This window comes from Gymnodraco acuticeps, unplaced genomic scaffold (genome assembly GCF_902827175.1).
Source record: "Gymnodraco acuticeps unplaced genomic scaffold, fGymAcu1.1, whole genome shotgun sequence".
Taxonomy (NCBI): domain Eukaryota; kingdom Metazoa; phylum Chordata; class Actinopteri; order Perciformes; family Bathydraconidae; genus Gymnodraco; species Gymnodraco acuticeps.
The window spans coordinates 789,594-800,854 of NW_022990701.1; the positions used below are offsets into that span (position 1 = coordinate 789,594).

Genomic DNA, 11,261 nt, shown 5'->3' on the forward strand with positions numbered 1-11,261 from the left:
CCATCCATATTTCTCTGTCCATCTGTCTGTACTTTAAAACGCACACAATGATTAAAACAACTAAATTAAAAAGCATTTTAAAAGCAAATCAAAATGCAAATGAATTACAATTAGATATCGACAGAATATATTTTTTTTTTTACTCAGGCCTGTCTGAGTCGCAGTAACTTGGGAAATTACACAAGTCAGTAGCAAGATTTCACATCTAGTCTCCAGGCTGACACCCCAACACCCCCCTGTCTAGCTGGACGTGTCATCAGGGCGGGACAACATGCCCACATATTGGTGCACCCGCAGCACAGAGCGAGGGAAGAGGGGCAAAAACTACCATGACAGCAGTGGGCTATATTAAGGGGCTGCAGACACAGCGGCTGGGGTCAGATCTCACAGCACGGCATAGCTCGAGTGCCAGCTGCATGTGTGTGTGTGGGAAATGACAGGTGAACCTTTGGAGTTAAATGTGAACAGATACAGTCGCACATATTTCTATCTTCAAAGGCTTCCCTCAAACCTGATCACTTTCATTTATAAGCACTGAACTCTTCCAAGGAATAAAACAACACGTTTCTGGGAAAGTCTCTTTTAAAAAATTAATTATCTGCAAAAACCTTGTGGCAATTATTAACAAGTAGATTTGACACAGTTGAAAGGAATCTCAAGTAAACAAACACTAGACTATGGGGACGTTTTTTAAAGTCACAAGACATCTGGCAGCAATAGCGTTTCTCTGTCAGACTAACTGCATATCTTACACATCACATTAGCTGATATGTATTGGGGCAAGTTTGCACTGATAACATCAAGTCAAAATGTAACTTGTGATGTCAAGGGTTACTGCTGGTTTCAGGGATAATAATCCAAAAAGGCTTTGCCGACATTAAAGTTCAAGCAAGTCGTAATTCATTGATCAAGTAGTCATTCAACAGGATCAACAACTTTCCTGATTATGAATTCATTTCTCAGGTAACTTTTAAGCAAAAATGTCAGAAATGTGGCTTTGGCTTGTGAGACAAAACTGTCCTGTTTTGTCTCACAAGCCTTACAAAACAAGAACCTTTGGCATTTTCTATGACACATTCTTGCTAATATGCGAATGTTAGCTTACGTACTGGAAATGGCACCTTGCCCTATATGAATGGGTGACTTTTAGAATGTAAATCGCTTTGAGGGTTTGTAAAAACTGAATAAAGCGCTATATAAATAAAGGCCATTTACATTTACCATCAAATGTAAGGGTGCATTAAAGTATAACAATGTTTCCCACAGAATTTGATTTTATTTGTGGGGGCACCGCACCGCACCGCCCCCCCCCCCCCCCCGGCAAGAAAAGCCAAAGGCCCCTTAACCTATTCGGGTGGCCCTGACATCCACCCCCCCCTCAAATAAGAAAATACATGCAAGTTCATGTCTACTGTAGACAACGTTCTTGTTGCTCTGTGTTGCGTTGTTAATGAGTGAGACACACCGGAGTTCAGGATCTTTGGGGTTTATTCTCCCAAAAATATCATTTACAATTTAGGTATTTAGCAGACGCCTTATTCCAAAGCGACTTACAATGACCAACTACAGGGACATTCTCCCTGGAGTAACTGAGGGCCAAGTGCCTTACTCAAGGGCACACTAGTAGTGGTGTTCCAGGTGGGATTTGAACTCGCAACCTTCCGATCACCGACACAAATAAATCAATGTATGGGAAACACTGGTATAAACAGGTCAACCTCAAAACAAGGTAAAAAGAGATAATAATAATAATAATAAATGTTATTTCTATAGCGCTTTTCTTGAACCCAAAGATGATGATTTCACCAAGCTGGTGTGCAAGTCATTTATGACCTAGAGACAGAGGGGATAGTGGTCTCCATGAGTGTAGAGGGCCTCCTGTTGGTGAGGAGCAGGCTTTCAGTTAGACAGCTGATCCCACTACTCAGAAGCCCATCAAGCTCCACAGTACACCTCGCCGTTTTTTTAAACAGGTGACTGCAGACTTTTATGGATATTGCTGCTACCGCCATGAAACATCTTAAGGCTAAAATGTTACTTTTATAGAGACTTAGCATTATGAAAAAGCTTGGGGTACAATTCTTCAGTGAGTCAGCAATCATAAAGTGAGTCATCTTTTTGTGTCTCAGCGTATATGTAACACCTTGACAAACACAGCATAGTATATAACCTGGATGCTAGTAACATCGGGTTCACTTGTCTCCTTTTCATCAGGAGATAATAAGCTATTGGTGCAAGGGGGCATAGAAAGATGAAGATAAGGTAAAGAAGGAATCAATATTTTGGAAGAGAAAAGTAGAAGATACAGCAGAAAAATAGCAACATAAAAAGGCATAAGGATAGATATAAGGAAAGAGGGAACGTATGGGACCCCTCCTCCTCTCTATTCCCCGCCATCTGGTAGCCATCAGCGCCTCACACAGGAAGGGGCGGCCATGCCTTGGTGGGGCGCCAGGGAGCGGCTCCTCTTCCCTCCCGTTGCTGCAGAAACAACAATCGGACAGTGCGATGCAGCCCATCCTAGCCGAAGCTAAAACACCAGCAGCAGCAGTAGCACAGGTCCCGGCACTCACACTCCAGCAAGAAGGGCAAAGAGGAGCACAGAGCAGCCCTCACATTCCTTACCGTCTGCGCCTGCCAAGAAGCGCTGGGAACGGAAAGAAAGAGGCAGAGAACAGAGAGCTGCTCTCACTGGAAGCTGCCGAACGCTGCTGCTCTGAGAAGCACTCCAGGCTCTTTCTCATCGCCTTCTCCTCAACAATGAGGACTAAGTTATTGATTGCCATTGTGCAATATCCCAGCCTGTAATATCCCAGCCTGTATGTCACTGCATACATATGTGCAATCCTGCAACATTAAAATGGTTCCTCTGCAAGAATTCAGGGAATGCATCGATCATACATTGAGCCACAATTCAGTTTGTCTTTATTCCCAAAATATCCCTCACACCGATCTGATGGGAACACTCTTTCTGTCTGCTTAGTGTAGAGCATGGTCGGCCATCCGTGTTCTCTTACCAGCCCTGGGTCATGTCCAGAACCGGCTACAACTCAACACCCTAAATAGAAAGCACCCTTATGACACAAACTATTTGTACTGCCTGCTGTCATTAGCTGAACAGTTCAAACACGAGAGACAATGAAAAGCAAATATGTGAGACTTTTGATTGAAGAAGATCCCATGTCTACAACAATCATCCTGATCAATCTCAAGAATTGAAACAATAAAAACAGATGATGATGTGTACGATTAGCCTTGCCAAATAGTTGAGAGGTTGCAGTCGCATGCATTTAATAATAGCTGCACTTGAAACTGTTCGACTTGGCACACTGACAAATGGCACAAAACGATCATTTGACCACTCAGCAGAATTATATTCCAACAGAAAACACGATCGGTTCCCAAGTTTCAAACAGAAGAGCCAAGTCTGCATGAGAACCAGTTCTCTGCAGTCGCACCACGAGCTGCTGGCGGACTCGGCACACAGGACGGTAAACAGCTGCACCACGCATAAAGAGACACATCTGTTTACAAAATGCTCCATGTCAGCCTTGACCTACCAGCTCTGTCCAGCAACCTCAGTGCTCCACTAAGGCAACAGGCTGCGCTTCAAAAAGGATATCATAACATAATACACACATTGTTCAGGGAATTGTGCATAATCTGCACGTGGCGCCACTCACGAGGCGCGTGTTGGTGACTTGATTTGTATCTACCATATATTTCACACATTAGCATAATCACTTTGTTCTGCACTTATACCCCTGGGCTAATTTCTTTTTCACCCCCCCATTAAGTAATGCATCATTTACTTTCAGCTGAAAATAGAATCACAATCTGCATTCTTTTAAAAAGAAAGGAGGATGTTAAAACGGTGTTAAAGCGGCGAATAATCTTCAAGTGTATGTTGACACTGTCGGGGTGTGCTGGTATAAACAATGGTTTCTTGCACTTAAATAGCAGCTCTATTTCTCAAGAATCCCTCTGTTGCGCATGGAAGGTTCTTGTTTACAGAACATCGTAAGAACATCTACTGTGAAGTCAAAGTGAAATAAAAGTTGGATCTGACACAGGGATAACTCAATGTGTTTCTGTGCCTTGCAAACTATCAGCCTTGTTGTGATTCAGACGACTACATGGTCCTCCTCACAAATGCTGCCGCCGCTGCACACTGGTGAGCATGTGGCAACAGAGACCTCAGGGAGATGAAGTCACCAGGGGAGAGGTGTTAAAGAAAAGATCATCAAAAGGATTTACACATGCGTGCAAATGCCTAATACCCTTTAATACATCTCAATCATTGTCAAAAGGGAGCATGGTCCTCAGCCCCATTTCCACTCCCATAGGTTGCCATAGGTTTAAATAGGCTTGTATATAGTGCGATGTTTGCCCATGTGATCAGTTTGGATTACGTATGAAGCTCCACAGACATAATTGAATAATGAATATCCATTTTGTTTTTGAATATATCATCAGATTAATAAATCGCCTACAGGAGTAACCCAAAAGACAAATACCACTCTGTGTGTTTATGTATGGTACTTGTCCAAATGCATTTTATTGTTCCACATAGATTTGTGGAATGCTTCAAATGATGACAATGAGATCTCTTAACTAGATACAGTTGGTGGTAGATCGCTTCCTCGTTAGGTGATTAGAGTGGTATGTGTAATTGTTTACACTGGTGACAAACGGTTTTTTACCATGTCACAAAAATACTATGCACTGCCAATTTTCAGAGCGCTTACTGGCTGCTTTGTTTTCGCGGCTGTGTTTTTGTGATGCAACAGCATAATTTCAGGCTTACTACCCTCTAAAAACATCCTGAAGAAAAAAGATCATAATCATGTTTACTTCTATCGTGTTGAAATAAAAAAAACACTTCGGTTCAGAAATGATTTCAAAACATACTCCGTCACCATCGATCAAAGTTCTGTCGACAAAATGATTACTTTGAGAGACGGTTGTTTGTTGTTTCCACTTGATAGTGAGTTCTTACATGAAACCATGCTGGTTAGCAGTTTGGCTACAAGGCAACTGATACACCTCTGGATAACACAATGGCGATAGTCAGCGTCTGGGACAAAAGTGGCCCGGTCAGGATAACTATTGTAGTAGCACAGATATTAATATTTAATTGTTATTTGTTTGTAATGGACAATACATAATTAATGGCACATGCAATCCATTTCCAAGCTGTGGCAGATCACACAGCAGTCTGATCGCTCCAAATGGAGAGCCGAGTCTTCGTGGCGGCCCGTACGTGGCCCAGTAATTTGTCTTTGTTAGCCTAAGAGGCTAATGCTGCACAAGCACCCCTCTGTTGCATCCTGTTCAGTTTGCTTGTTTGTTTGTTTCTTCAAGCATGTGGGGAGGGGGTTTAACAGAAAGTGAGTGTTTGTTCTCTGTTCCACTTGCTAAGCAGATTTAATGAATCCTCTACTTAATCAAAGAGCTTTGGCTTTGTTTCCGTTATGCCGCCTCGTCACATATGTTGCGTACATATTTCTCTTCACTTTGCAAATGACGGTAGCTTCCTGTCAGCCACAGACAGAAGTAATGGCTTGTGGCCAGAGTGGTGTGTACTGTAAAGGCTTTTCCCCTCAGCTGAGAGGACTTAAGACCAGCATGCAGCATGTCCTCAGTCTCGCTTTACAGCCATCAGAGAGGGACCTTTAGAGTTCAATATTTTCCTTCTTCCGGTCTACCCAGAAGCCTTTGGTCCAGCAGTGAGGCCCTATTAGGGGGCTAGACGAAGTGTACAACGTTATCCTTATCTGTTCCGTGGGTAAATGACAATAGACTACACAGACTATAATGGTTAAGGAAAGAAGTGAGGAATTGTCCAGGCAATTCAAAACATAAGCATTCGTTGTCATTGTGTTGCAGGCTTGTTTGTAATGAACTAAGGTGGAGAATAGACGCATGTCACTATGATGAATGGGAATTTCAGATTTTCGGTGTACCTCTTAAAAAGCAGCTGAAGAACACTTGTAGACATACTGACTTTTTCTAAATTGCTTTGCCTGTAGGCCACCTTTAATGTACTGTAAGTATCTGGTTTATATGTCTTTGATTACTTTGTAATGCTGCCGCCAAGCGTGCTCTGTGTCTCGTTATAACAAGATGTTCTCATTATAAAGAGATACTGACGTGTCATTTTGGTCCATGGTAGATATACCATAAAACAGCCTGTTTCAGTTTTCTTCTAAATAGCGAATCATCTCTCTATTCAAATAATAATTCCATGAGGCAAAGAGCTGTCGCATGCACACTATCTTCAACAGAGTGCTGCTGAAAACCACTTCATCCCTGCAGGTCCTAATGTCCCTCTGATAACACACTGCAGTTGTCGTGGAGATGCCACCCTCAAACTGTTCTTTTGAAGCGGCTTTTACAAGTGGACTTGGACAAAATTCACAGATTGAAGAGTGAGAAAAATGAAAGTGAGAAAGGAGAAGCAGATGAAAAATGCAGTGTCAATGAAATGGAAAACCGCAGCAGATACTGTTATGAAAAACTGGCTGAGCGAAGTCCTACAGAAGCAATGTGGTTACATATCTCTAGGCTGTCTCTTAATGAGAAAGTAATGGACAGGAAGTGTAGACTTTTCCTCAGAGGATTCTGACTGCAATTATAAAGTCATCAATTACCAGAGCTCTATATGTTGATGGAGCTGTCTAAGAAACCGATTTCAATCTCAGAATGAATAGGAAAAGAAACAACTGGGAAACATGTGTCCTCTTTAATAATCTCTCACCAGAGTGGTCAACATCAGGTTGATTTGACCAGAATAGGAAGGTTTTGTTTATCGCTTCCTGACACTTAATGCCTTGGTAAGAGGCAATGTATGCAGTCCTGAGTCATGATATGATGGTTGGTGCTGCTCAGACGTAGGCAGGTCTGCTGAACTGCTTTCACCTTTGAGCTCCACCAATCAGCAGGAGAGCTTCAGGGGCAAACTTTGCCCTGAGTGGTTAATTCAGTAAGCAGGGGCCCCGGCTTCCAGTCTGCTGCTGTAAGGCCTGCACACGGGGTTTATAAACTGATCTCAAGCCGGTGGTATGCTCATATAATATTGCATTGCGTCTTATCCTTATCCCGTTCCTATTATTTGTTTGTTTTTCAATTCAGTCATTAAACACCAAATGTTTACTTTGACGACACTGACTGCTCCACTAGTTTCAGAACAAATGCAGTGAGTGTTCTAGTTACCGGATTAACTGTTTAAATAAGATAAGACAGGTATTGGACAATTAACACGGACGCCTAGGTTCAAAGTGGTTACAAAAAGTAAAGTCAAGCATCTTTCAAATACTTTCAAGGTACCTACATGAAGTGCAAGCCATGTTTATTCCAGATTACTGCCTTCAAAATCCTGACACACAGAGCTAAACTGCTTCTCAAATTAATCTAAAGGTTCCCAGCTTCAGGCGATGCTCACCACTTCAACATAGCATTTACTGTTGACCTGCTATCTCTCCCTATATATCCCGTTCCCCCATATAACAAAAAGGTAGTCTTTGGTCAAAGAAAAAGGGAAGAGTTAAAGAGGTTAACTTGTGTCTAACATATCTAAAATTCACTCAAATAGTGGCATAGGAGAAAAGTGGGTGATGTCCCTACCAAATAGAGTTTCACCATCACCTCATCCTCGCTGAGAGAGAGCTGAAGGGTTGCATTTATTTCCTCTCCGGTGAAACAAGATATGTACAGGTGACGTGAAGATAGCATCATCCGACAGACCCAAAAGATTTTACTATAGCAAATATTATTGGTGGTAATCACAAGGCATGCTAACTTTGCCAACAGACCCCAAATATGCTTGCCCAATATTCAACACAGTTTCCATTCAAATACCAAAAACAATTCTAAATTGAGCTCTAAAGTGATTTCACTAATCCTTGCCAGCCTGAAACCACAATGTTTCATCACAATATACAGTATTCATGGTTTGATTTTATTTTAGAAAATAATCAACTTCTCTATTTATTGTAGGCATCAACTCAAACAGCTGGAGGGGAGTTGCTACATAGGTAACTGTTGAACATTTTGTCATCTGACAGAAAAAGTATAGTCAGCACTTCCATGGATTACACAGCCTCATGTGACCGAGCATTCAATGGGAGGGGTACCTGGCCCCCAAACAACAACGTTTTGGGTGATCAGTATTTCAGCTCATGAAATTTACTAAAAAAAAGGGTGTTTTTTCGGCTTTTGCAGCCAATTCTTTGTTATTTGTGCATAGCCACCTGTTATGATCAACCTAATAACCCTCTAGTCAGAACAGTGAATGTGGTGCTGTAGCTAAAACCCCACAAAAAAAGTAAAGTTGCGTCCCATGTTTCCTGTATTAACCTTATTGGCTTTTAAGGGCTAATTATTCATTTTAAATGAAAAATGTCTCAACAATAAAAAGCCCATTGATTATTGAAAACATACAAAAACAAACAACAATGTAGTTTGCTGATCAGCTGTAAACATCATACAAATGTATAAACAAGGATCAGAGCAGTTCCCATGCTACTCATAAAAAACCATGGGTTATAATATTAGTGCGTCTCGTCGGCATATTCCCTTGAGAAAAATGAAGTGGTTCTTCTTAAACCATGTGTTTTGTGTCCTAACACTTGCTTTCAGAGATTATCTCAAGTGGATGCAAAAGTGAGAACTTCCTGGAGTGCTTCTTATCACCACATCAGTGCTACCTCTGACATAAAAAATGGCTAGTTCTTCCTACAAAAGATAAATAACATGTCATTTATCGTCAGCCTTGTGAAGCATTGAGTTATAACCAACCATAAAAAGCATACACTATTTAAGGTAAGAAAATCACATTAAGGAAGTGAACTAGGATTTTGACTTGCTCCAAAATCCTCTGACTTGTGAGAACCATGTGAAAATCCTGCCTTTGTAGCTAGATTTTTGTTTTATTGCTTCCAGAAAAAACACTGCATGAGATCTTTGGTTTCTGCAAAAACATCCTTCCTCTCAAGTTGAGAGCGTTGTACTTCAAATACCAATAACTGAGATATCCAATGATCCACAAGGAAAACATTTGGATTTCCCTGCTAAGATGTCCTACTGAAGCTATTTTCTTATGCATAAACGCTGCTGATGGTAGGGCTGCTCGATTATGGCAAAAAATCATAATCGAGATTATTTGGGTCAATAATTGATATCACGATTATTAAAAACGATTATCCATTTACTTTGAAAACATCCATTTATTGAAAAAAAAATATTTAACAGTATGTTTTTAACAGTTGATTACCCTGAACTTTAAGTATAAATCAACTGAAAAACCAATATAAATAAATAAAAAATAATAGTTTTATTTCGATTATGTTGTTTTCATAATCGTTGCAAGCCAAAATCGTAATTGCGATTAAAATACGATGAATTGAGCAGCCCTAGCTGATGGTTATGACAATTCTTTCCAAGTTCAAAACAAATACGCAGAGATAATCGCACACAAAGCAGTGGTTACTTCTACAAGAGGCATGTTTTGTCCACAACAATAATTGAGGATTACTCAAGACTGTAACTTTGGATAAATTAAGTATAATGAGTGTGAAAGTATGAGTGACCAGTGAGTTTTGGGGTGGTAAACCTTAGCAATTACGGTAGCTCTGACAAACAAGTTAATTATGCACATCTGACAACTTTTTACAAACACTGTTGGCAGGAATGGGGTCATCCTTTGATGTATTCCGCAGTTGTTTTGTGAATGATTTAACCCTTGGCGTGACAATCTACCACCTTTGACACTAAAAGAGCTGGCTGTGACTGCACAAGCATTGCTTCCCAAAGTAAACAACATATTGTGTTATTGGTCCAAGACAATCCAATCCTCAAAGGTAATGCTGTGAGATTGGATCGTTGTGTATTGGCATGCACTAGCCATTAAGGAGGTCATGTTTGACCCATAACAACATCAGTGAAACAGTGTCCTTGAGCAAAATACAACTGAAAGTAAGGTGCCTCGTGGTAAAGTCATTCTTACGTTACTGTAAAGGACGTAAAAGCAAATTGAGCCTCAAGGAGTCACAAAAGAAAATGGTATTGTTAGAGTATGAGATAAGGCCTAAACATGTCACTGCGCCCAACCGTGCACATGAAAAGTGTCCAGGGAATTGCTGGCGTTTTGTGTAGGGAGTTAAGTTACTACAATGTAATACATAAGATATAAAGTGCACTTACGTAACGTCTCAACTTTTTTTCAGGAGGAGACTTTCTCAGCCACCCTGAGCACACCACATCTCCCCCACTCATATCTGCTCCTTTCTTGCTCTCCCTGGAGCGGAGCCTGCTGTTGGGCTTCGTTTGTTTTTGGGAGTGTCTTCTTTCTTGTAAGCCTACCTGAAAAATAAAAAACGTTGACACAAAGCCCAAACTGTAAAGTTGGAAAACAGAAAGTTAAAGTGTAGTATTTGTGTGTTTGAGAGCGACAAATACCGTCAGTCCTTCCTCGAAAGTCGACTCACCGACAAGGCAGTAGTTCTCTGAAATGCACAGACCAGATTTTCCACGGTTTGTAGTCAAATAAACGGGTATATCCTGAGCTTGGAGTTCATATAGACCTCCGCGGCACCGCCTTTTGTACAAATACCAATGGTGACTTGTGTATTCTGTTGAAACTGGAACGCTGTGGGGGCAAAAAAATAGGCGCAAGCAACTGAAAGTCGCTAAGTTTTTGTTGTTATATGTATGGCCTCATGCTAATTCCCGTCAAAGTGTAGCGGTTCCCAGTTGGCGAGATCAGAGGTAAATGTCCCACAGTGAGCCGGTGCATAGTTGTCGGTTTTTGCGCAAATTAAAAAAAAAATACCGTAAAGTAAACACAGTGGTTGCGCCGAGCTTCCTTACCAGTTTACTCCCATGGTTCCTTAATTGTGATTGACAGGGTGGCTCCGTCTTTCCCTAAACTCACCCTCCTCTGGAACATGGCGGCGTCAAGCTAACGGTTCTAACTGCCACACACCGGATGTTGTGGAATTATTTCAAAGTAAAAGTTGTGAGATATATACAGTCTAGACTCTATGGTCTTATCTTAAGTGTATTTGAAACGGTTATCAAATACTATCTATCTTGCTGATGTTAACGGATTGAACTGACGTTGTTGTTATTGGTCATCGTAAAAAAAAAAATCAATACAGAAACGATTGACAAGATCAAAACATTACAGCAGACACAAAACAAATGACGTAAAAAAACTGCACAGTCATAAATAATAACAATTAAGGGGGGAGTAAATAAAC

At 41.0% G+C, this 11,261-nt stretch overlaps 1 protein-coding gene across 15 annotated transcripts in view; it reads right to left on the reverse strand.

Moving 5' to 3' along the window:
* gab1 (GRB2-associated binding protein 1) overlaps positions 1 to 10,930 on the reverse strand; it is a 52,144-nt gene extending 41,214 nt beyond the window's left edge. For 3 of the 15 annotated variants that reach the window (XR_004570496.1, XR_004570495.1, XM_034231312.1), the window contains exons 1-2: positions 10,459 to 10,862; positions 10,204 to 10,362 (exon numbers count right to left, since the gene is read on the reverse strand). Coding sequence is in view for 13 of the 15 variants with exons in the window: in XM_034231312.1 (XP_034087203.1) it covers positions 10,204 to 10,275 (72 nt within the window). In the remaining 2 variants the exon portion in view is untranslated. The other 12 variants (XM_034231313.1, XM_034231308.1, XM_034231305.1 and 9 more) reach the window with 8 other exon arrangements.
* Between the last annotated feature and the right edge of the window lie 331 nt (positions 10,931 to 11,261).